General features: G+C 41.0%; 1 protein-coding gene across 1 annotated transcript in view; it reads right to left on the reverse strand.

Moving 5' to 3' along the window:
* Window positions 1–26,922, reverse strand: part of PDE3A (phosphodiesterase 3A) — a 278,295-nt gene that overhangs the window by 40,280 nt on the left and 211,093 nt on the right. Inside the window, 4 exon segments of the mRNA XM_074871467.1 lie at window positions 1,112–1,331; window positions 4,998–5,113; window positions 9,657–9,811; window positions 12,681–12,941. Of these exon segments, the coding sequence (XP_074727568.1) occupies window positions 1,112–1,331; window positions 4,998–5,113; window positions 9,657–9,811; window positions 12,681–12,941 (752 nt within the window).

Genomic DNA, 26,922 nt, shown 5'->3' on the forward strand with positions numbered 1-26,922 from the left:
ATACACCTTTGGAAAACTTTTAAAAGCACTTAGTTTCTATTTAGTCACCTAAATATGTCTTAAAAGCCTGTAAGGATCCTAGTCTGAACTCCAGTGAGGATGACTCCCTTGAGCAAACTTGCAATCTCAATTTTGACTTTCTCACACCCACTTCCTAGCCCTGCACACATATCAAGACAGATCCAAAGTCACATGACTGAAGCTAGAAATGAAAAACTATTTCCAAAGATAGTCAAACTTGATAACATCTAACCTGACTCAGATGATGTGCTGTCCACTGGCTAGCCAGTAATCACAAATCACTCACTACTATGACCAAAAGTAACATCTAATGACTAAGGTAACCTTGAAACTGCACTGGAACAGGCTTCTAAGTACAAGTGTTTTCCACTATTCTGAACTGGACACATATTGCAGACTCCAGTAATCTAACTTGGCAACTGAATCCTTCGTGAGAAGATAAGCAGAAAAAATTTCTTTCCAAAATGCTGATTTTGCAGAGCAGGTCTGCGTAATCTAATAATGGGCTACTTGGAAGTGTGAAAAAACTTGACTGCAGTTGATTTCTGAAAAAAATCCCAATGCTACATAATCTGACTCTGCCTAAGGAGGACAGGATCCATTCCTTCTGAGAGAGTGCTCAAAATTATGCACTCTTCAGGCATTGTTGGCACACCTTTATCAGAAGGCTACAGGCCAGCAGCTTTTAAACTCTAGCAGTCAGATTTTTCTATCAAACGTCAGGTGTCAGCTGTGAAAGACTTGGCCTGTGACCTGAAAGTGACTGTTCAGGTTAAGGGCATGGCATGAGAGAGACAGGTTGTTAACATGAAATCCAATTTTGGGACCTGCAAGTTATTGACAAAGAATTTATTTAGGAATCAGACTGTGCATCTGACATGAGTATAAACACAGCTGACCATCTTGCACTTTAAAAGCACTTTGCAGCATCAGTCTACACAATTATTCATAGACTAAGAACCACTTAGATATGGTGAAATATCAATATGCAATACTGCAGAAAATCATAAAAACTTGTATGTAGGCCAGAAGAGCTTGTTTGTGAGAACAACGTGAAATGATTCCAACGCATGTCAAATTATTATCTTACCTGCTGCAGATGACAGAGGGGCTGATAATAGGGTCTGACAGGCTAGGTGCACTCTGAGTAGAAGTTAAGACTTTATGTGGCTTTAAGCCTTGCTTGGTGTTAGTATCTGAAGAGTCTGGAAATGACACAGAAGATGTTTTTCCAGTAGGACTTGTGGCAGGCGTCCCCTGAATTGGTGAATGGCATGGGGACATGAGAGGTGAAATATTTGGCGGGATACCTGGCAAGAGAAAAGAGTCTTGTCAATTAACAGAAGTGGCAGATGGTTGTATGAGTTCACTGTGCAGAAATACTCCTCTTGAGATGCACAGGTACCAGCATAGCTTCCAAATGGAAAAATAAGAGAAAGCTCTCCTTCACTCTGAGCCAAGTCCATGACTGTCACAGAGAGATGAAACTCCATTAATATCAGGCTCTTCAACCTGCTGAAGATCTGGCTCAAAATATGAAGCATATTCTCCCCGTTGAGCAGGATGCACTAACTTGCAGGCATGAAGTGAAAGGCACATGTTAGTGGCATGACTATTGGTATCAAGATGTTGTAGTGACAGACACACCAAAATCTAAATACTCAGCTCCTAGACCCATCTGCAGTTTCTCTTTGCTTCACTGTCTCCATCTGTAAAGCAGGGACAGGAAAGGCTTACACACATTCCCAGCAAATTTGAATTTCTACATGTGTGAAGACTAGCAATAAACCAAAAAAGCAATTTTTAGTAGTCATAAATTATATGAATATAAAATATTGTACTTATGGTGCTATTTCTGCATTCCTCACAGATTTTGGCCTTGATCTTCTGCAGCTTGAGTTTAGTTTTCAATATCTGTTGCTCACTATGGGAGACTTGGGACCATTACCACATGGTACTGTACTCCTGAGCTAGTATATCAGAAACTGCCGATATCCACATGTGTAAACACTAGTAAGATGTGGTTTTCTCTGTCCCTTATTCTATCGAAGCACCACTGCTAAGAGAAAATGCATCAGCCAGTCCAGTGTTTGAGACAAAGTGTTGCCTTCTTTTTGAATCCACTTTATGTTTTCTAGTCTCAGCCAAAAGGTCCCATTCACAATAAAGTGCAGAGTAGCAAACATAATCTATCTTAAAAGGAATGCACGTAAACTGACTTACCTCCTGTTCTAAAGTTTGTAGGAACTCAGCCCCAGTTAATTTACCATGTTCATCTTCAAAGCTAAATGATATAGAGAGCTTAGGAACTTTAACTGGTTTTATGTTTGAATTGTGCAAACTATCTAAATGCATTCCAAACACAAAAATTATCTTAGAATAAAGTAATATGTTGATCTAAGTTTATGAAATACTAACCTTGCAGGATATATGTGTACAGTTCCAGTGGTTTTTCCTGATAACAACTTAACTAAGGTTAAAATATGATTTACTGTTGACAATCCGAGAGATAAAAATAATCTCTGACAGTTACTACACTGTAATTTTGAGATAGCCAACATCTCCTAAATTTTGATTAGGGTATTTGTTCAGCAAACATGTGGTATGTATTACTGTCTTAATTCAATGATTACAACTAGGATATTATGATAGTCTTGAGATCAGAAACCTACAGAGCAATTAAAAAGTTATCAGATGTCCGTGACATCCAACAAAAATATGTCTTAAAAAAATTTGCAGTCTGTTTGTTGCACAGGGGATTGACTTGGATTATTACCTATCTTTGAGCTATATGTTACCAGATAATCTTCATGACTGTTAGAGAATACAATATATATGGTCACCTTTCAACAGTTTAAAGCAAGTCCTCTGAATTAAAAAGCAATTTTCACAATAATGTTTCTAATCACAGCTGGCTTTCTACTGCTAGTTTGGGCTCCTGTCTCTTGAAATATGTTTGGTTGTTTGTTTTTTTTTTTTTTTTTAAAGAGTAATTTGCCAGGGTAGGTAACCAAAAATCAGTATGCCAGAAAAAGAAAAACCTATTTTCAATAGTCCATCATTTAATTATTTATTGGCAAAAGTGAGAGAAAATGTGTCTTGCTATAGCAAGAAATTTTGAACAATCAAGGTAAGAGAAGAATAACAATACGGGGAGAATTTTTTGAAGCACATCCATCTGCTTAGGTCCTCCAGAACTTTTACACATGTGCAGTGTTGAAGAAAAAAACTAGTAACTTCAATGTGATGTGAAATTACATATGAAAACACTTGAGTTTACCTCAGAATTTTGCCAAAATAGGTATAGCTAGCAGTATTTTAAAATGCTAATGTTCTCATGCATAATTAAAGACACATTTTGTACATTTACAGATTTAGCTAGATTAATGATCAACTTCTAAGAATTATTATATATTGCCAATGGAGCTAATATGTAAAAGTTTAATTTGTATTAATTACTGCAAATTGAAGCAATTCTTTAGTTGGAACACAAAACCAAATCATAATTAAAAAATGTATGATTGTAAACAGTCTAAAACATCAAAATATCAACCTTCTTCATAAAATGCTGAGCCAAAATTTTTACTCCTGTCAATCAGTGCTCCTAGGAATCGCTTGTGAAGGAACGGAGCTCTCCCTTCATCATGGGAGAGCTCATGCATTTGGGCAAAAGAGATGATTATTAACATTTTCTGGAAATGAAAGAGGCTAAATGTAAAACTGACTGATGAGGTTGATAAGACTTGTTTCCCAAGTATAAAACATTATACACACTCACCTCCCCTTTCAAGTTAATGGGTTAATCTCTGAAAATCACAAGTCTAAGTTGGATTTGTTTTGTTCTAAAACAAATTTCTGGATTCTTGGTACTATATCTTCATTATTTTTCAGGTTCAATTTTATTAATTTGCCTATGTGCCTGTTACCTTTTAAGATAATATTGTATTACTTAATCTTCACTGTGGTATAACAAAGCAGCTTCTGTACAAGAGGAGATTAAATAAGCTCTTCAGTTTGAAAAGGAGATGCAGGTGACAGTGTTAGATATGCAGAATAATTGTGCAGTGTATCTTCAAACCCATCTCTAAGTTGGGATTCTCTGACTTTTCCGATGTCAAGCCTCAGGCATCTATCAATTTCCACCTGATGTCTGAGTGGTCAGTATCTCTGAGTAACACTATCTCAACATTATTCCATGTTTGGAAAAAAACCCAAGCTGATTTAAAAAAGGAAGACCTTGTGATCATTTTGAATTGCAAGTTAAAGCATGGGTAGACATTACTTTACCCTGCATTTGTACAGGAATCCACGTTACTGTGGATTAAGACTGCTTCATGACTGTCATATTGCACATTTCATTATCAATTAAGAAGTCACCTTCTCAATTTCTTTCACTCAGTTAAAACAGGAGTCATTTTTTTAAAGGCCCAAAAAGCTGAGTAAAAAGCCCCATGTTTCTCATCTCTAAAAATCAGTAAGAGACTTTGCCAATAATGAATATACAGAGATAGACCTCTGAGTTATAAGACTTTGTCTTGGATATGTTTGCATAAAATGGGTCAGTTGCTGCCTACAGCTCTGAATGGCATTATGTAGGTTGTGCTTCAGGAAATCTCAGTCAGGCAATATACACAGACAGTTAATCTAACAGATGGTATAGAAAACACTGTTCTTATCCCTGCTGTAGTCAAGGGAATTACACGGATATAAATCACAACACGATTTAGTATCGCACTTGTCGCATCATGTCATGACTAACCTCTATAAATGATAAAAGTCAAAATGTTTACAATGGCATCACTATGAGCTATAGTATTTTAAACCACTGTTTTTTTTTAAATAAAGGAAATAATTATATTTATATTGATGGAAAAATATGAAAAGACACAGACTGGATAGAGATCAAAAGCAGCTGCTTGTGCTAATCACAGGGAAGCAGATAAGTGAGCCTGACAGAGCCACAGAAGCCCACTCACCTTGCCGGCTCTGCCTTTTGGCATTCAGGTGGTTGGTAGAAGACATGGCATAAGAGGTGGAGAAGGACCTGCTCTTCGTGATTGTCATCAGAATTGAGCTGTTCCAGGAGTCAGTGCTGCAAAACCAGAGAGCAAACATAGTAAAAAGCTTCAACAGCAGATCTTAAGAAGTCAGGAGCCACAGCAAGAAGTATGTGATACTGAGATAGCCCAAAATCTGATGAGGAAAACAGCATCTACCTGCTGGCTGAAATGCTATTTGTGAGGCACTCAGTATTGTATTCAGCAAAAATATTTACAATGCAGACACTCCAAAGCTGGACTTCCTTCAGTGCTGAGGCCTATTCACTTTATTTATACAAAGATGTCTTCATTATATTCTTCTGACAGTACAAAGAGGCTTAAAAGTTGACTTGAAATAAGTTAAATTTATATTCTCTTTTAACGCCTCTTTACAAGAGCCAGTAGCTCTTAGTGTAAATGAAAAATCAGTCTTCTTGACTTCTCTGCTGCAGCCGCCAAGGCAGATACCCAGTAAGGCTTCGGGCACTGGAGGAGCTCCTCAGGAGGCTGGAAGAGGCTCAGAAGAGCCCTGCATTGCTGTTGGTAGTGGTGTGCCTCTTCTCTGGGTGAAGCACTTCATGCTCTAGCCAACTGAAATGCACACTGCATCTGAAAAAAAAATCTTGTTGACAGACCCTGAAGACATTGGTCACTGATCCAAGAGAAACTCACTGAAAGAAAATAGGGTGCGTGTGTCTGCATGTGGGGAACAAATGCCGGTCCTCTACAACAGGCTGGGCACATGCTTTCAGCCTGAAGGCTGTAACTGTGCACCGGAAGAGGCCAAATACTTCTGTAGGGCAAGCAAATTGTATTTATCATTGTTTTCCCAAATGACACTCATCAAATGTCAACTGTTTGCAGGGATGCAGCACTGGCTCTTATCACAAGGCCTATGACTTCTCTGGACAGATCCGTTAGGCCTCTCAGGCTCCATATTTCTCCTCACAGCCTCACATCTAAGTGATGAGATGACATTCAAGGCAGAAGACAGCTTTTTAAAGCAGCCTAGTCCCAGCTGAACTTGAAAAAAAATCTGAAAAAAAAGTGTTCTGAAAGAAAAGAGCATGCAATATTGTCTTAATTGGAAGAGCAAGCACTACCTACAAAAACAATTGCCAATTGTCTTCACTGGCCCAAATTCCTATAATCTGTGATGAAGCAAGACAAAGAAAAAACCCAGCTGTTTCAATTTTTTTTGTTTGTTTGCTTTCTTTTGTGGTTTTGTTTTTTAATTGACAGGAAGAGTATAACACATTGGCCCACTGTAAAGAAAACCCAAATGAAACCAAAAGAAAGACCCCCAAACCACATTGTTTGACCTCTTAAGGGAGAACCACTGGATATAGAAGTGACTGAGGGAAAGAATGTGGAAGCTCTAGATTTTTCCCAAATCATTTGAACTATAAAAGGACCATGTCTTATCAGTTCAGTGGCTGGAAGAATACAGGATTACTAAACTTAAACAGAGATTTAGGGGGATTTTTGCAAAATACAGAAATCTAGAGGTGATGTCCCAGACTGTGAGGAACAAGTTGCAGATTTTGTAACTGCAGAATCTGCCACAGGGCAATTCCAGTGTCATTTCACCTCTCCTACCCTTCAAGTCATGAAATGTTTTTTTCTCTGAGACCTGTGGTGTGATTGAATTTGGTACAGGGGAAGTGGCAGATAATCAAGATTTTTTTTTCCCTTCAGTTCAAAATTCTTTTCCTTGAAAGCAATTCTGTATTGGACTGCCAAAATTTTTAAAGCTAGACTTATAGGATTAATTTTTCCCCTTTCTGGAATACACGTTGTTTCTCCTACTGTAAAAGACGAACTGCAAACAGTAGGCTGGGAGGCTTGACAGAGCTATAATTACACAATTGGCGACATTAAACATAGGAAGAATTGATAGCCTCCTTAGTTGGCTCATCATGCAGAGTTATATAACAACCATAGAAAAGGATGAACAATAATATTTAATTGCTCTCCTTCTCCCTCTGATTCCCATCTTAGGATGCTTACATACTATGTGAGAGTCTGGGATCAACAGTATAAATCAAAGGCACCCTGGGAACTACAGGCTGGTTACTGAAGAACATTTCCATTTGGTTACAGCTTCTTTATATTTACTTTTACTGAGATACATGGGACTCCTCACAAAGGAAACTTTGGCTAACCAGGTATTTTTCTTGCATCAGACGTTCAGTGCACTCTGCAGGCTGCCTTGAGAATCTAGGCACCGTGCACAAGAGCCTCCTCCATGCAGAAGGTTTACATATCTGGAATAATGTCTGATCAAGGTAGCTCTCTGGGGCTGCATCCACCCAAGCTATCCAACAGCTGGTGATGTTGGGCCTTTTCAGGTCCTTTTTCTCCACTACCAGCACCAAATTCTGAACTGCAGGAAAACATGTGTCTTCTGTTATTAGAGCTCTGAATTCTCTTCTTGGATTTGGTGCTTTTGCTCTGCTCTTCCTTTCCCTATAGCAAAGCATGTCTCCACACTCTCTCCTCATCCGCCAGCTCCAAGATGATAGCCCTTGCTGAGGTGGAGAGGGGACCTGAACTTTATTCTCACAGGGTGGCACCATAAGTACTACCAGGCTGCACGACTGACTGACCTCTGCCCTTCCTTTGAAGGCCCTGCTCCTTTCCGGCTAGAATAGAAAAATATTCATGAATCCAGAATGGAGGAATTCCTGTTGAAATAGCTATGCAGTGTATCATAGTTAACAGTGCCTGGGACCCAAGGCCTCTCTTCTCACAGACAAGTGCCCTTCCCACAAGACTAACATCCATTAAAGTCCTTCCTTCACTGGCTGCTACTGGTTTATTTGCTGCAGCCCTTGTGGAGGGTTAAATGCAGCACACCTCAGGCTATCTGGTACCATGGAACTCCCAAAATGCGAGGTACATAGGTCTGAATGCCCTCAGGCAGAGAAGCAACTTTATTAGGGTATTCCTCTGCAAATGCTCTAAACCAGTCAGCTGCTGGCTATAAGCAGCTGAACAGATCCAACTTCTCTCTCTCCATTTCATGGGAGGACTATGTATTTTATGATACTGGCTCAGGGATCAGATCCTGAGAAAAAGAGAATGGATAAGAGTGAGCAGGGAATACCTAACTGATACAGTCAGTCATGAGGGAGTACAGCTGTAAGACAAAGACCCGTCTCTTCAGAACAGTGAGAACTAGTGTGCTTCTAGGTAACTCTGAAAGACTTTCAGGGACGTGCTTTAGGAAACGGGAACTAAATGGAGTAGGTAGGTATCTCTGCCTACGCAAACTTCTTTGCAGATCTAGTGCTTTGTTTCTACGATGCACTATATGAACATAACCTTAAAGTGTATGTGTCATGATTGAATCCAGAACTCTTTTTCCAGACAAGACAAATAATGTACAATTCCTCCAGTGATTTTGCTGAAGCTCACTTCAAGTCTTTATTAATTAATTATTGCTTTGTAGTTGTGACTCTTCCAGTACCAGCACCTCATTACAGAACCCTTGAAATATGGGGAAACTTAAATGAGTAAGTAAACAAATGCATCATAAATGGAAGCGGGCACTCAGTCTGCACCCCAACAAAACAGCTGTATGTACTTGCTTCTTATGGCAAATTAGGAAAAGCCTTTTAACTAGATGAGACAGTTGGGACTAAGGATGAGACACAGTTGGGATTCTGAATTCCAGAAGCTAAACTCTGTGGTCAACAGGAAAGAAGTGTTCCACTACAATGTTTAAAATTAGGGAAAGTACAGCAACCATCCTGCAAGAAAACTTTACACTGCCGATTTCATTTTCAGCTTTGCTTTCAACCTCTACTAACAAATCTTCCTACGTAATTTTACTCCTAGATTATACCTTTTTTTTTTTTTTCCCCAATGGTAACAAATCTACTTTCTTCTCTCCACTAAATCACTTTTTGACTTATCTAACTGAATGATTTTTATTTACCATCTATTGCTGCTATTGCATTTGCATGAGTTCATTCAGGGAGCCCTAAGCACTTCTTATATTCTGGAATTAAGTGTGTACATAGGATGCAGGGCATGTACAGTGCTGTACGGTCTGATGATACTCCATATCTACAGAAAACCACAAAATGGTGTATTTTAGGAAGGTCCACTTAAAATCAGGGTTTGTGTTCTGGAAATTAGTATCTAGAGGATGGAGAAATGTTTTATGAACTGGTTTAATGACTGGACCACATCACTAGGTGTGTTCTTAGAAGTGATGTTCAGCAGCTGGGTTACTTGTTAGAATTTTGTCTTGGCTGAGTAATACCCGTGGAGGAAACTGCTGCATATCAAGAAGATTTTAACCAGATATCTTGCCTTGTTTCCAATTCCATTGTGCAATTCTGCACTTTTCTAGCATAATTAGATTTTTAAATTTTTTCTTTTTGCTTCCCAATATTAAGAATAGTTTTGGCATAATCTGACTAAAATTGGGAATGCCACTGCTTTGGCAACCCAATTTAGAAAAACATGAAGAAGTAGTTCTTACACACTTTGGATTCAGCATTTTAAAATGAGTGACATCATCACACAGAACCAAAGAAATTTGCCCAAAGAGACACATGAAAGAGAGAGGAGGTAATTTGTAACCTGGATGAAGATGATTCATGAGGTTTGATGCTGGCACTGCGATCCCTTCTCACTGGAGCTGGCTCCAGTGTAGGTAATCCTGTGGCTGATGTTGTTGTGGTCCAAGTTGAGGACACTCGTCTCAGTAGTCCTGAAGGTAAACTTCTCCGTAAGCGCTAGAGAGAAATCAGTTGCTTAGAGTTTACACAGGCTTACAAAAACTAAACATGCAGAAGAAAAACATTTCCATTTGATTAATTCTGCCTGACAACAGCTAGTGAGGTACCTTAAATTTGGATTCTCCCAGGCATTATGGTGCCTACCTTGTTTTCAAATCAACACAGATGGTGCTTTAAATGCTTGGAGGGCCTGGACCATCCTCCCTATTTCAAGTTTAAAGAAAAGTCTATATCCACAGATGTTGAACACTTGGAGCTCTCACTGGAGTCAGCCAATGTGCTCTTTAAAAATTTTGGTCTTACATTATGTGGCCAAAGGCACTTAAACAAGTCATCAGGGCCACAAAGGTGACTGAGGGATTGGAGCATGTGTCATAAAAGGAAAGGCTAAGAGAGCTGGGATTGCTCAGCCTGAAGACAAGAAGGCTCAGGGGAGATCTTACTAACGTATATAAATACCTAAAGGTAGGGTGTAAAGAAGACAGAGCCAGGCTCTTCCCAGTTGTGTCCAGTGACAGGAAAAGAGGCAATGTGGCACAAATTCAAATACAAGAAATTCCATTTAAATGTAAGAAAATGTTTTTTACTGTGAGGATGATTGAACACTGAAAGAGGTTGTCCAGAATGGCTGTGGAGTCTACATCCATGGAGACACTCAAAACCCAACTGGACAATATCCTGAGCAACCTGCTCTATTGAGCCTAGAGAAACCTGCCCCAGGTTCAACTTGCTTGAGCTGAGGGACTGGACTAGATGATCTCCGGACTGGACTAGACGACCTCCAGATGTACTTTCAATCTCAACTATTCTGTGATTTAAACTGTCATGAATGCTCAGAATCAGAGATTCAAGGCAAGAAAAGCTTTAAGAAAAATAAGGGATGGGAGCTCCAACTTTTTTTCCTGCTACCCAATCCAAAGATCACCCACTGAAATAAAACTTTCATGCTTGGGGATATAATGTCTCCTGAAAAACTTAGAGAAATTGTTTGCAGCAGATTTTTCTTGACCACTCCGCATTTTTCTTTCACCTGACTCTTCCTTTTCTCCACTAACAGGACTTATATTGTTCTTCCAATTTTTTGAAGGTAGAGATAATGAAGGATGATGATAGACAGTCTTTGTGGATCCAGATTTGCTGTGGCAGATGCTATAATTTTGTAAGATGTTTCTCTTGTAGTTCTCATGAAGTGTTTATAGTTAAGAAGTAAAATAAGTATGTGTCTGTGATGGAGAGCTCTGACTTTGCCAGAGGGTTAAGAGATATGAGATACAAGACACTTGTGGTTCTGAAGCTCAAACTTACAGATATGCTAACATACTATCTCCTTACCCAAAATTCTCAGTGTCAGATACTTAAGGTAAAGATGCTAAATCTATATTTAGACACTTAAATAAAGGACTGCAAACTATTAGTTTCATGAACCGTAATACATTTAGGTCAGTGAATTGTTCAGCTAAATTAGTTCTCTGTTGCATTAACTCATTTCTTCATCCTTCATTTCTCTTATCCTCACTAGGTATTATGCAACAGCAAACTGGTATCTGTTCACTGTGTTTGCTCATGTGATGGCAGTGTTCTTCCACTTAACTTGTCCCCTCAGAGCCTAGAGTACAGCCATTACGGACATGTACACTAAAATAAACTGGAAAATGTGCTTACAAATCTGTGAACATCCATTTCATATATACAGCTGCTACACAGGCAAACAGGGTAATAATTATCATCACACTAAAATATATTAAAAAAAGAAGCACAAGTGTTGCAATTCAGATACCAGGAAATGCTGGAATGAACGCTGCCTGTATCATTTGAACTGTTAAAAGCATTTGCCTGTACAACATACTCTGCCTACATTTAATTTTACAAGGGAGATTGTAGTACAAAAGTATTTTGGTTTAGTTTCAAAAACTAAACATAAGCCTTGCAGGACAGCTAATTAGCAATGAACCTACAATTCAAACTACTTCAAAGCTGATGTGTTCTTTCTAGTTGTTCACTTACTAAATGGGGGTGGTTAACACTGATTATTTCCTGTTGGATTCCTGAGCATTCATAAAGCCATCTGTCCAGGCAGTAATATATACATTTTTCTGTTTCAGTCTTCTTTTTCTTCTCAAGACTACTTCTCATGAGCTCAGAATATTTGTCGTACTAAGTATTATGGTGATTTTTTTTGTTTCTTCGTTTGGTATACAATATTTTAAACTTGATCCAAATCACCTGGAGGTCATCAACAGAGACTTTTTCATTGACTTCTCTAGGTTTCACACCGCTAACTAAGGGAAGGAAGAAGAGACTGAAATTCATACAGAATTTCAAATTCCAATCTTCAAAGTGGGCAAAAAGGTCCCTCATATTACTACTTAATTCCCCGCTGCTCATTGACTAGGATAGGCACCCCACATGCAGTGGCTCAAATCTTTTGAGTGGAAGGAAAATTTCTGTGTGAGAAGTAATGGGGCAGGCTTTTTCTCCTGCTATATCTACCCAATCCAAAGATGAGTTTGGATGCTGAAAGTCTTTTGCTTACTCTGCTCCCTATCATTTCTTCTCTCTTAAGCTCCAACCAACACCTGCAAGGAAATATGCACACCATCTATGTGAGCTATCCTGTGTCAAATACCATCTTCTAAAGATGCCTGAACCTAAGTTAACCTGGCCATAAGTTGAAGGATACACAGGAATTATCTTACTATGAAACCAATAGGTTACTTAGCTGTCCTCTTACAGTAGTATATGGTTAGTGCATAAGATGTTAATCTGAAGCAACAAGCAAAAAGCCCAGTGACACCTCCCACTAGTCCAGTGCTGTCCCTTTAGGGAGACCCAAGTTAGAAGATGATAGACAGGGTCCAGTACTCACCTTGGGAATAGCTAGTTTCTCTCCTTTCTCTGGGCATTCCTCTGAGTCGGAGCAGGTGTAGTTCTCACTGAAGGACACCAAAGGGTTCACCCTTGGCTTGTGGATGGCCTGGAAGGTTAACTGCGTATTAAGCAGGTTGCTCACTGTTCTCAGTGAAGTGCACACATTGGGGGGCAGCGAAGGATCTGCCAGAAGGTCTGTGATGAGCCCATGTGCTTCTCCCATGACAGCGATATCCACTGTGATACTGGTACCAGAAGACTAAAGAAGACAAAAATAACACATGTAAGCCAATAGAAGTGAATAACTTGCTGAGCAGTATCTAAAGCTGTGGTGAGCTCTCTCCACAACTTTTGTTAAAGCGGTTACCCACAGAGTGGAAAAATAACATAAAATAATTCTTTAAATAAGAAGAATCATGCTGAATAGATCGATCATCAGGCATAATGCTCACAGTCTGCAAAGCGTTTGGAATTTCATCATATCTGATTTCACAGCTTTCACCATCTGCAGCTGACTTAACCCATCTGAATAGGTTGTTCAGGCTCCCTACAGAGACACAGTCAATGGCCAGGGGCTATTTGCACAAATAATTTTGGAGACATAGCTTAGGATGGGAGGAGTCTCTCTTGAGAGATGCCTTTCTAGTAACTACGGAGGCATCTAGAACAACTAATGTTCAATGCTTATGCTTAGATGAATGAAATGAATCCCAAGCATATACTGAGATTTTAAAAATATCTCCATGCTATTAAAGTATAGCATTCTGGTACAGTGGCAACAACATTCTTCTCCAAGGAACTGAGTACTGGGGAGGTATACCAAAATTGAAATGCAATAAAAAGTGGATGTTCCAATCCTTATTTTATTCAGACAGAAGTGATGAGAATTGTTACTCTGCAGACTTGTATGACCAATTCAGATGGTCCTGACTTTCTCTTGGGTTTGAAATATATACCTACTTAACATATATAATTTAGGAAGAACTATTAACTAAAGTGATGTGTAAGCAGAAATAATAACAAGAAGCAGCTCATATCACTGGCAAATCTTACACATCCTACCCAGTATATGTATATAATTGATCTGTAAATGACACACTGCAAATCAACTGTGGCCCAGGCAAACTGTCTTCGTATGTGTAGTCCATTCATCACGCACACAGGTAATCTAACACAGCTGTAGCACTGGGCTTCCAGGGCATGCACAAGAAGGTTGATCCATTAATGTATCTTTAAGTTTCTCCAGAACTTCACGACATTTAGCAGCTCCAACTACCATCTGTCCCAAAACCCAGTAGGGCAATATACTGGCACTAAAAGAAACAGTCTATTGCCAAAAGTGGGAAAATTGTCAAGTGTGAATTGGCAGCCATATGATACAATTGCAAAAGGCTGAGAATCTTTAAAAACTTTAAAAAGAACAGTGAGACTGGGGACACACAGAAGTAGAACAACTAGAAAGGCAGGAGGCATATGAACTTTCAAAGCAGCAGTGACATTTCAGCCTCACTAGCCGGTGCACTACAAATCACCATAAATTCCACATGGAATCGCTAATTCAAGATCCTCCAAGACCGACCATTTTTCCTTTGCTGTGTTTCTGACACATAAGCTCAATCCTACTGCTACTCTTTGGGACTTCTCAACAGGTGTATGTGCAGTTTGCCAGAGACCATTCCAGGAGATTTCTGTGTTCATTAGTTTTCATGTATTTCTTAGAAAAATCTAAGATATGCAGTTTTCCAAATGGGGACATTATGCCTGTGAAAAGAGTGTATGGGTTTCTTAGAGTGGCCCATATATAGCATGGAGAATTGGGCAGACTGCTTAACAGGAGAGTGATCAGAGCCCCAGCCAGGAGTGACTCACCAGTGACAGCATTTATGGACCTCACAACATACAGTGTAACAGAGCTTGACACTGCTTAATTCTCAGAAAAGGCTTTACAGGCAATAGCAAAGTATTTCTGAGGGAAGTGATATATTAGCTAAGTACAGCTAAACCTCTCCCCACCATCTTCCCAACTGCATAGTGTAGACGCCCTTGGCAATAGCCTGTTTCACTCCACTGATCACTCCATGTGTCCTACTTCTTGCTAACACAGAGGTAAGCTGCAGGACTAGAAGACAGGCCTCCTCACTCACTATCCTCTCATGCAACTAGAAAACCAGCCTCTTCTTCCCACATTTCTTTTCTTTGTCATAGAATATAAAATAAACTAGAAACCGTTTGATATACTGAAGTGTTATTTCATCCTACTGAAAAAAAAACAGTGGCTAAAGTTAGTGTAATGGCTCTTTCATTGCTTAACCTCTCAGGAGTGCATGCAGAAGATTATGGCAGATGTTAAAGAAAATTCTTAAATTAAAAGACAAGGTTTGGGATGGGAGGAATTAATTATCTTAACATCAGCCCTGAAAAACAGACCAAAGGGGAGTAAGGGAGAATACATCATTCAAAGTGTGATAGAAGCCTCATATTTTCAGCAAAACTGCATAATCTACAGTTTGAAATTCGATTAAGCCTGGAGCTGTTGACTGCCAGTCAGAGACAGATATTCTTCAATACTTCAATGAAGTAAACAAGTCTGACTCAGTGGGCCGTAAGCAGAGGCCCAGATTTTGTACAGCAGTACTAATATTTTGCAAAGCAGCCAGCATTGTTCTCTATGATTAGTACCAAGTGGGGAGAGGGAGAGCCCTTCTCCTCTCAACAGTGGATTTCTGCCACATGGCCTGGGACAAGTGGGGAGGCCTTGTCACATCTTGGTGACCCCTGCCTTGACTCTGGGACCCAGCAGATTTGTCCAACTCAAACGCCAGGCTGTGTTGAGCTATGTGACGAGCTTGTGCTGAGGCCATACGGCCCAGGAAGAGGGACGCCACGCACTGGGTCTGCATCCTCCCTCCTGAGCTGTGCCTGCACCTTACTGTGAAGAACAGTCCACGCTCAATTTGAGTTAGGTACTTACACACATAACGCACAGTAACACTGCTGCAGCCCATGCCCCACCAGAACAAATCAGTGGAAATAAAACAATTCTCTCTTTGGAAGTGTGCCTTGCACCTGGGAAAAGCTTACGAGCTTGAAAATAGCACATACGATACCACCTCACCCTCTGCACAATGTGCTTTTCATACAGCAAGGTGGCAGGACCTTCTGCATTTTTGACCAAAAGGGCACTAACTGCAGATCTGACACTTTCAACTGACTCCTCACACGAAACCCATGCAGCCATCCACCTCTCCTGCATGGAGCACGCCCAGGGAGGTCAACTCCATGTCTGTAAGGAGGTGCATGCTGAGTGTCCCTCACCAGGACCGAAATGAGATGTAGATCATGCCATCATAGCTCAGCCAGGGTCACCATAGAACATCAACAGTTACCAATTTGTGCAACATGACATACTGCATTGCACAATACTCAAAATTGAAAACACTTTACACACTATTTCAAAGACATCACTGTATTGTAGTGAGCTGCTTTAAACGGCACTTATATATAGTTACAGTAGTGTTTGAACTACTTGTAATGCTTAGAATCCTTAGAATTAAAGCATAGGCAAAAGGAGAACAGACCAAGCTTAAATTCCTCTTGAAGAGAGAAGCAGAACAGGGTAAATACTGCAATTTCATCTATCTCAGGATCAGTTTAGAGTACGATCAGACTAGTCTGACCAGATAAAACTACAGGTATTTAAATAGTTCTAAAAACAGTTACAAATTGAATGCATGAAATCATTTAAGAATATTTTGGTTTTTAGATACTCTACTACAAAACAGTAGAGAACTGTGTATGCTTTGCCAACCATTACTCAGAAAGTAAACTAAAATGTGTTTTCCTGAAGAACAAGGAAACCTCAAATATTTTATAAAATATGTATGATAATGTGAAACAATATATTTAAGCAAGAGAGTAAATTGCTGAAAATTTTAGATTGATGTAATTGTATATATGCATATACACACATGTGCACACATATATACATACACAGTCTTTTTTTAGGGTAAAAGTGCATACAAAATCCATGCTCAGACTTTGTAAGTAGTTTTCTACTAAACTGCATAGCCTCTGCATGAACTGATCTGGATTCTTTCCAAGCCACTTTACTCATCGAAACTCAAAGGCTGGATACTTGGCAATAGAAGCATGAATAACATGTTTGCAATCAACACGAACAAACAACTAACCTGATAAACTGAACCAAACCAAAAAAAAAAAAAAAATCAAAGAGCTAAGCTAAGGTGAATTTAATTTCACACTGGTCAGTATTCATTTACCAATCTATGCTAATAATTGTGAATGTAGTTTCCTCCCACGAATTTTGGAGAAGACTGGCTTACTGTTCACTTTGTGAATTCATTCCAACTATGATTTAAACGATGTCATGCAGTGACTACAACTGAAATGCTCTGGGGCATGAGAATGAAAAAGCAAATAGGCTGGAAACAAAAGCAAAACCATATCAACTAAACATGCTCATTGATAACTAAGGTAAGGAGCAAAATAAATTTCTTACAGTGCTGAAAAACAGCTGGTTTTATGCTCCACTCCCCCCCCCCCCCCCCTTCTTTTTTTAAACTGGCATCCAAGTGAGTGTTTTAGGCTGTGGTACCACCTGGAATTCCTAACTGCACCCAAATGCACTTGCTGTATGTTTTGGGGCTTCTTTTTATGTACAGAAATAAAATAAAGGGTTTTCCCCTAGGGAACTCATATGAAAAGTAAGATCACAATAGAATGCATTAGATACTGTGGACAGACATGCATAGTTCACAGCATCAACTGTGCAATCATCTAAGTCTGCAGGGGTGGGGGCTTACTGGGAATTTGCAAGAAAACTTTTGCGTACCAAGAAGCACACATACTGCTGCAACTGCAGGACCAAATCACAAGTAGCATGTCCCACTGTCACATAGGTAATTTTTGTCAGGGCAGGAAACTTATCTTCAAGAAACACTTAAATGCAATGTTAAAGCCGTATTCTGGTAAAATTTAATGATCACTTAGAGTTTTCAGGTTTGGATAGTTTGTTTTGGATTCTGTAACATGGCTAGAAAAAAACCTTTCAAAATTTGCCTAACCTTCTTGAGGCTTTTCTATTACATTTCACAAAATCCCATTTGTTTTCTTCTATTAAATTTTTCATAAAAGTCTAAGAATAACTTTTTACTCACTAGGGGAAAAAGCAGATAAAACTGTGTAGGAAAAATGAATTTAGGAAAACAGGAATAACAAATTCCTTTATCCATAAGACCTGATATATAAATTAAGTTTACAAATTGTTCCTGGTTAAGAAACATTTGACCCACCTGTGAAGCAGATTTGACATGCTTATACTTAACAGATGCCTTACCGCAAATAAAAGTGTTGTGTCATGTCCCCATCCCCCGTCCCCCCCCCCCCATTGGTGTTTTCCATATGATTCTTGTAAAACTGAACTCATCCAGCTTAACTAAAAAATACTGTGCTCCCTCCACCCTACAAGAAAGGATGATTAACATGACAACACAAAACCAGTCAAAACTTAAGCATAATAAAAAAACAGAAAAAAAAACCCCAAACCAGTTATCAAACACAAACCATAATTCATTTCACACAGCGTCATGTTAGGGATAAAATAAAATCTTCATTTGCTGTGGCTTGTACAAGGAAAAGCACTGAAGGCAGAGATGCTGGCCTTTCACCACGCTACACTCAAGAACACAATGCAAGTGAAAGAATGGGGGAGGCGAGGAGGAAAAAAAGGAAAAAGCAGCATCCAGCATATCTTCAATCTTCACACAACTACGAGGAACAATAAATCAGAATTTGATATACTTTCCAAGTCACATCATGAATGCTCAGGCCAAGCTGTCTGGAAACAAAATTAAAAGCAAATATAATTCTCCATTATTTTAATCTCAACAGAGCGATTTGAAGGATAAACATGAATTGGCTTCTATGGAAATAATGAATCATTTTAAAGGCGCCACAGACTTAACTACTCCACCTTTCACTGAATGACTAAGAAGAAAAGAAAAGTGTGCATACAATTCTTTGACATTTCACTTTTCTGTATTTAAGGCTGCAGAACTGGAGTCTTACTCAGACTTCTTATTTTTATTTAACTCTTATTTTGTACTAACACAAGATTTCAGGTTCTCTCTTCTCTGGCAAGCAAACAGGAAATTTATGAGAATCTCTTCTCCACCTTAATGAAGCATGGCATTTCCACTGCTCTCTGAAGGTGGACCAGCCACAATCTCTCTAAGGCATATATTCTTCGGTAGGACTGAATATAGCACCTTCCCATTGTCTTATCACACTGATCAAAGAAAACTTTTCTTCATCATCTGTGTAATCACTGATTTTGCTGCTGATTCTTTAAAGCATCCAGAGCCACATAACCGTAAACCAGATACTGAAGCACAAAACTAGGGAAAATTTGGGTAGGGAAAACGTGGACCCTCTCCAGAAGGAAACAGGAGAACTGGTTACGTGGGATATGGAAAAGGCTGAGGTACCCAACAACCTTTTTGCCTCTGTATTTACCGGCAAGTGCTCAAGCCACACCACCCAAGTAGCAGAAGGCAAAGGCAAGGACTGGGAGAATGAAGAACTGTCCACTGTAGGATAAGATCAAGTTCAAGACCATCTAAAGAACCTGAAGGTGCTGAAGTCCATGGGACCTGATGAGATGCATCCGTGGGTCCTGAAGGAACTGGCCAATGAAGTGGTTAAGCCACTATCTATCATATTTGAGAAGATATGGCAGAACGGTGAAGTTCCTGCTGACTGGAAAAGGGGAAACATAACCCCCATTGTTAAAAAGGGAAGAAAGGAAGACCTGGGGAACTACAGGCCAGTCAGTCTCACCTCTGTGACTGGCAAGATCATGGAGCGCATCCTCCCAGAAACTATTCTAGGGCACATGGAAAATAAGGAGGTGATTGGTGACAGCGAACATGGCTTTGCTAAGGGCAAACTGTACCTGCCAAATTTGGTGGCCTTCTACAACAGGGTTACAGTGTTGGTGGACAAGGGAAGAGCAACTGATGTCATCTACCTGGACTTGTGCAAAATAATTGACACTGTTCTGCAAGACATCCTTGTCTCTAAACTGGAGAGACATGGATTTGACAGACGGATCACTCAATGGATAAGGAATTCACTGGATGGTTGCGCTGAAAGAGTTGCAGTCAATTGCTTGATGTCTGGGTGGAGAGCAGTGACAAATGCCGTTTCTGCGGGGTCAGTATTGGGACTGGCAGCGTTTAACATCTTTGTTGGCGACATGGAGAGTGGAACTGAGTGCACCCTCAGCAAGTTTGCCAATGACACCAAGCTGTGTGGTGTGGTTGACACGCTGGAGGGAAGGGATGAAGTCCAGAGGGACCTTGACAGGTTTGAGAGGTAGGCCTGTGCAAACCTCATGAAGTTCAACAAAGCCAAGTGCAAGGTCCTGCACATGGGTTGGTGCAATTCCAAGAACAAATAAGGGCTGGGTGATGAGTGGATTGAGAGCAGCCTCGCAGAGAAGGACTTGGGGGTATTAGCGGATGGAAAACTGAATATGATCCAGCAATGTGTGCTCACAGCCCAGAAAGCCAGTCATGTCTTGGGCTGCACCAAGAGAATTGTGGCCAGCAGGTTGAGGGAGGTGATTTTCCCCCTCTACTCCGCTCTCGTGAAACCCCACCTGGAGTACTGTGTCCAGCTTTGGGGCCCCCAGCATAAGAAGGACACGGACCTGCTTGAGCAGGTCCAGAGGAGGCCACGAAGATGATCAGGGGGCTGGAGCACCTCCCCTGTAAGGACAGGCTGAGAGAGTTGGGGTTGTTCAGACTGGAGAAGAGAAGGCTCCGGGGAGACCTTATAGAGACCTTCCAGTACTTAGAGGAGGCCTACAGGAAAGATGGGAAGGGACTCTTTATCAGGGAGTGTAGGGATAGGATGAAGGGCAATGGTTTTAAACTGAAAGATGGTAGATTTAGAGTAGATATTAGGAAGAAATTCTTTATTGTGAGGGTGGTGAGACATTGGAACAAGTTGCACAGAGAAGGTATGTCTGCCCCCTCCCTGGAAGTGTTCAAGGCCAGGTTGGACGGGGATTTGGGCAACCGGAGCTAGTGGAAGGTGTCTCTGCACATGGCAGGGGGTTGGAACTAGATGATCTTTAAGGTCCCTTACAATCCAAACCATTCCATGATTCTATGAGATAAGCCCATAATCACAGAATCACACAGAATCACAGAATCAGCTAGACTGGAAAAGACCTAGAAGATCATCTAGTCCAACCATTAACCTAACACTGACTGTTCTCAACTACACTATATCCCTAAGCGCTAGGTCAACTCGACTCTTAAACACCTCCAAGGATGGACCTGCCCTGGGCAGCCCATTCCAACGCCTAACAACCCCTTCTGGAAAGAAATACTTCCTAATATCCAGTCCAAACCTTCCCTGGCACAACTTGAGGCCATTACCTCTTGTCCTATCGCTTGTTACTTGGTTAAAGAGACTCATCCCCAGCTCTCTGCAACCTCCTTTCAGGTGGTTGTAGAGGGCAATGAGGTCTCCTCTCAGCCTCCTCTTCTCCAGACTAAACAACCCCAGTTCCCTCAGCCGCTCCTCGTACGACATGTGCTCCAGACCCTGCACCAGCTTTGTTGCCCTTCTCTGGACACGCTTGAATCATTCAATGTCCTTTTTGTAGTGAGGGGTCCAAAACTGAACACAGTAATCGAGGTGCGGCCTCACCAGTGACGAGTACAGGGGCAAGATCCCTTCCCTGTCCCTGCTAGCCACTCTATTTCTAATGCAAGCCAGGATACCATTAGCCTTCTTGGCCACCTGGGCACACTGCTGGCTCATGTTCAGCTGGCTGTCAATCAACACCCCCAGGTCCCTCTCTGACTGGCAGCTCTCCAGCCACTCCTCCCCAAGCCTGTAGCGCTGCTGGGGGTTGTTGTGGCTGAAGTGCAGCACCTGGCATTTGGCCTTATTGAACCTCATACAGTTGGCCTTAGCCCATCGCTCCAGCCTGTCCAGATCTCTCTGCAGAGCCTCCCTACCCTCGAGCAGATCAACACTCCCACCCAACTTGGTGTCATCTGAGGGTGCACTCAATCCCCTCGTCTAGATCATCAATAAAGATGTTAAACAGGAGTGGCCCCAAAACCGAGCCCTGGGGGACACCACTCGTGACCGGCCACCAACTGGATTTAACTCCATTCACCACAATTCTTTGGGCCCGGCCATCCAGCCAGTTTTTTACTCAGCGAAGCCTGTGCCCATCCAAGCCACGAGCATCCAGTTTCGCCAGGAGAATGCTGTGGGAAACGGTGTCAAAGGCCTTGCTAAAGTCAAGGTAGACAACATCCACCGCCTTTCCCTCATCCAATAAGCAGGTCGCCCTGTCATAGAAGGAGATCAGGTTTGTCAAGCAGGACCTGCCTTTCATAAACCCATGCTGACTGGGCCTGAACATCTGGTTGTCCCGCATATGTTGTGTGATGGTACTCAGGATGAGCTGCTCCATCAGCTTCCCGGGCACTGAAGTCAAGCTGATGGGGGAAGACTCTTGATCTTGTGAGAGCGATAACGATTACAGTTTTTCCCCTGGTTATAGAGAGTTTGGGATGGCACCACCATAACAAAGCAGACCTTCCTGGTAACAATTACATTGAACTCTGATCTGCAGAGCAGAAAATGTCACAACCGCCACATGCAGTATGTCTGTAGCCTGAGCACTCACCAGCATGATGCCAGAGTCCAAGGATCACAGCTCACCCAGAAGAAATTTTTGAAAGCAGTGCTGCAAACAGAGGATCTAATGGAATGGGGCTCACTGAAGAGTTTTTTGTCCCCTCAGCCCTCACTGTATTGCAATGACCTCTCTCCCCAGCAACAGCCCTGTGGCCACACAGTCAGCAGGAGGCAGCCATGCCTAGGGGTATGTACATGCTGATGAGTAGGCTTATATGGGGATCTCTCTGTAGTCTGATAATGTGTTAAACTGCCAGTCATCTACTACCAAGCAAGGCCACAATTTTTACCTTCCTCTGGTAGCTCATCGTGGGTTGTCATAAAATTTCTAGGAATATAATAATCTCTGATGCTTCCTCCCATCTGTCACATTTGCTTGAAACTGTTGGACAGCATCACCACATAAGCCTACTTTCATTAGAAAACCAGGATGAAAACAACATCAATCTTAAATGGCTCTACCTTTTAATCTATTCAGATACTGAATTTGGAGACTTTATGAAAAAAGCACTTGTTTGAGAAGGAAATAATTTTTTCTTATAAGACCTGTGGAATGTATCACTGTTTATTGCATACTTTGGGGCTGCAGTAGCCATGGCCACATCCTGCACCTCTACCTTAGGTGACACCATTCACAAAGCTCATAGCTACAGCTGACTAAACTTCTTCCGTTACAGGCCCTTTCAGTTTGTGATAGCTTTGTCAGCCAAAGAGCTCAGACTGAAACATATACTGCCAGGTATTTGTCTGGGGTGAATTATTTTAGTGTTTGAGAAAAATTGTTCAGACATTTACAAGAACACTTGGAGTTTTATCCATGTTAAAAATTCTTAGTAAACTCATACCATTTAATCTGCAGTAGTCACTGAAGGTGCAGTAAGGCCTTTTGCTTTTCCTGTCCTGATATGTCCAGATTTATTTATATCGCCCCTGGGAAAAACAAAACCAAAGCTAGCTTTGCATGACCTCTGTGGGTTGTCAGAAACCAGCCACCAAACTGCCTGAGGATGCTGCCTCCCCTAAGTATGCACACCTCCACACGCTGCCCACATGGCCTTGTGCACTGTGCTCAACATCTCAAGGGGCAAAGTGTCACGTTTAATCCAAACTGTACTGTCAGTCTGCAACTCAGACTTACACCTCAATTATTCTTCCCTCTTGTTGAATGACAATGTCACAGTAATTGTTAGCACTGATAACGCCATGATGATTGCTCCTCTCTTCAATGCCCAGGCTTGGGTGAGAATCTCCCTGTATGGGCCACAGCTGCTCAGAGAGAAGTATGTCTCACAGCTTTAGTAAAGACATCTACATTTAAAAAAAAATATAGGAGATTCTTTTGCATATCATACTCAATAAAGAAACCAATGCGCCCTCAGGAGAGCATGGCTTCAAGGTTTTCACACATAAGCATTAGGAATTTAAAAAAAAAAAAAAAAAAAAAAAGAGAGAGACAGAGAGAAACAGAGAATACATTTTAGTCCTAAGCAGTTTTGGTGCCATCTGTAACTTTCAAGGGAAACTTATCAGTTCTTGCTTTCAGGTCACCTAGCAAACTTTCCCAGATTTGTAACATTCACCAAAATAAAATCTCTTTGAGGTTGTTGGCAACCAAGCAACAACAAGAAGAGTTGCAGAAATCATCTCAAGGACTAGGATAACTAGATTTGGTAACATTCAAGATTTACAGACTAGGAAAGTCTGCACCCATGTGGACACAAGTACTGGACATAACCCCATGCAACAGAATTCCCCACCATTTATATCTGACAGAAAGGACCTCAAACTAACTCCACTGGTACTGACATAAAGCAGTACCTAGTTATCCAAATTTCCTCCTGCCACAGTACAGCACAAGTATTTTGGCTGCTGCTGGAAAACCCCAGAAGGTGTAGGGGAAAGGGGCAGAGGGTTGTCGCCCAGAGTGTGCACCGTGGATAGCACCACCGCCACTTTTGCGGCACATAAGAACAGTGAGGGGCAAGCTAGAACTAGCTGTACATGCTCTCTGCCTTGTTCTCTTAGGGAAATCCCAGTTCAAATAAAGATACTCAGAGAGTTTTGGTGACCTTTTGCATAAGACATCCCATGTGGAGGATCCAGGGAAAGCAGCTCCTGGAAGGGGGAGGGAGCACAGGGTGAGCTTCCTGGCTAAGAGCCGCCAGTTGCAGCTTGGAAACTTGTGGAAACTCTGACGCTAATGTTTGATGTTCTCAGCAGAGCCTTGGGGACTCAGTCACCCAATTCCAAGGGACTTTCCGTGCGATTTGGCTGTCTAAAACCCTTCAACTATCATGACTATCCCAGCCTGAAGAACTACTTGACGACGTAGAGCAGATCACAGAGTCCATCACAAACAGTCAGGGTTTATTATTTAAAAAGTAGACACTGCTCCAACTAAACTCAGAACTTTAAAAATTATCACTTTGCTTTAAAACACAGCAGATGGGAAAAATTAAATTCTAAATAGGGCCGAAATCTGCTTTGAATAACACAGACTGAGGAAAACAATTCTGTACTTCAGAAACTGTCCTCAATTGTCTTACATTATTGTTCTTCAATTTGTACATCAGATGGTCACAAATTGGTAGCTTGAAGCTGATAGTTTGTGTTCACGTGAAGAAAACAGTGACAACTGTCTTCGGTCTCAACTTGAGATGCTGTAACACCAGCTGGGACCCAGCAGGAGCGGGATGCTGGGTGCACACACAGTGGAGGATATGCCATCTATTAATACCTGGTGATCTTACCCGTTTGAGTTACAGCTCCAATATCCCAACTGCCTGCTTAGCATGGGAAGCTATTTTGATTCTACGGTGAACTAAAACAGAGCAGCCAAATACACAGCGTGAGTTAAAAAAAGATCCATTGAAAGCCATAATCACCATTCTACCTCCTGTGTACTAACTAATCCTCCCACATTTTCAACTTGACAGTCTCAGTTACACTAGAACAAAGCCAAAGGAGCCATATATTGCCATATTTTCTCCCTTTCAAAGTATCTCAGACTCTTTTGGGATGCAACTTGAGAAGCAACATCACAATCAGCTTCAAGTTGCAGAAATATGTATGAAAATTATCCCCTCTGAAGATTCACATCCAACTCAGTCCTTCATTAAGGACTGTTTAACAGTATCAAGCAGCATAGCATTACTAAGTATCATTAAAAACATAATGCAAATAAACGAAGCCTCAAATTAAGGCAAAAGATTGGCGGGAGGGAGATAAAGAATTGCTACAGAGAGTGTCAAATGTATTTTTAAATACTAAAAAGGAGTTGCCATCAGGGGAATAAACTGTAAAAAAGCAAACTCGGTGATGTTTTAAGAACTGTTCACTGAGTGTTGAAAAGCAGAATAGAAAGAAACTAGGAAAGAAACTAGGAAATAATCACCAGTGAAGCTGCAGATTCAATGTCTTTGAAGTTCAGTCTGTTCTTATTGAAATTACGACAGAGATTTGGAAATGACAGCAGGACCCAGATGTATATCTTGGGCTGTGTTTTGCAACAGGAGTAGGCAGATCTCAGGAAACTCTTCATACAACCAAGCACTCTAATAATATTTAGTGGCCCATATTTTAAAATGTGCTCTCACTGAAGCCAAAGGTAGGCAGAGATATTCTGTGTCTTTTGAAAAGGATAAATCCTGTGCTCATGAAAGTCAAATGATTGCCTCGCTGCAATCAAATTGGCCCAATTTTCACTTTTTTCTTCTCCATCAGACCTTGTGGTTTGCATTATTTCAGTTCTCCTGATTTAAAGCACTCACAGTAATACCAGTTAATAACCATCTAGTGCTACAGATGCCTTCTCCTCTTTCTCATGACTTTATGTCACTAATGAACTCTTCTGCGAAAAGAATTAATAATTTTTCTTTAAGACTTGGCTTTGGATTCTTATATTATGACCCATTCAAGAAAAGCAACTGTAGCCTTAGGGACTTACAGCCCCCAAATCATGCATCACCAGTGCTGCAGAGCTGTAATTTCTGTAAAGTACAAGCTACTTCAACATCTAAAGCCAGGACCTGCAAAAGGCACACTAAGCATGCACTATATGTGAAAATCCCCCACCTCTCCTAGATTATTTCAGTGAAGATCAGAACAGAGAGAAACAGCAATTCATATCCAAGAAAAATAAAACACTATCCTCTACATGTCTTCTATGATATTAAAATTATTTTTTTCACTTAGCACAGATATAAGCTCACAGACTGCCAAGTCCTGAGGACTGCTTCCAACCTACTTCATCCTTGACCTGCAAGGATGTGTTGGGTTTGTGTGTGTAGCAGGGGAGGGGGCTACAGTGGTGGCCCCTGTGAGAAGGTTCTCAAAGCTCCCCCGGCTCCAAGTCAGACCTGCCTCTGGCCAAGGCTGAGCCAATTAGTGATGATGGCTGCGCCTCTGTGATAACGTATTTAAGAAGGGGAACTGGAGTTGTGAGGAGGATTTGCAAGGGAGACACATCTGCAAACACCGGGGTCAGTGGA

The sequence above is a fragment of the Strix uralensis genome, chromosome 5, assembly GCF_047716275.1.
Source record: "Strix uralensis isolate ZFMK-TIS-50842 chromosome 5, bStrUra1, whole genome shotgun sequence".
In the NCBI taxonomy this organism is placed as follows: Eukaryota; Metazoa; Chordata; class Aves; order Strigiformes; family Strigidae; genus Strix; species Strix uralensis.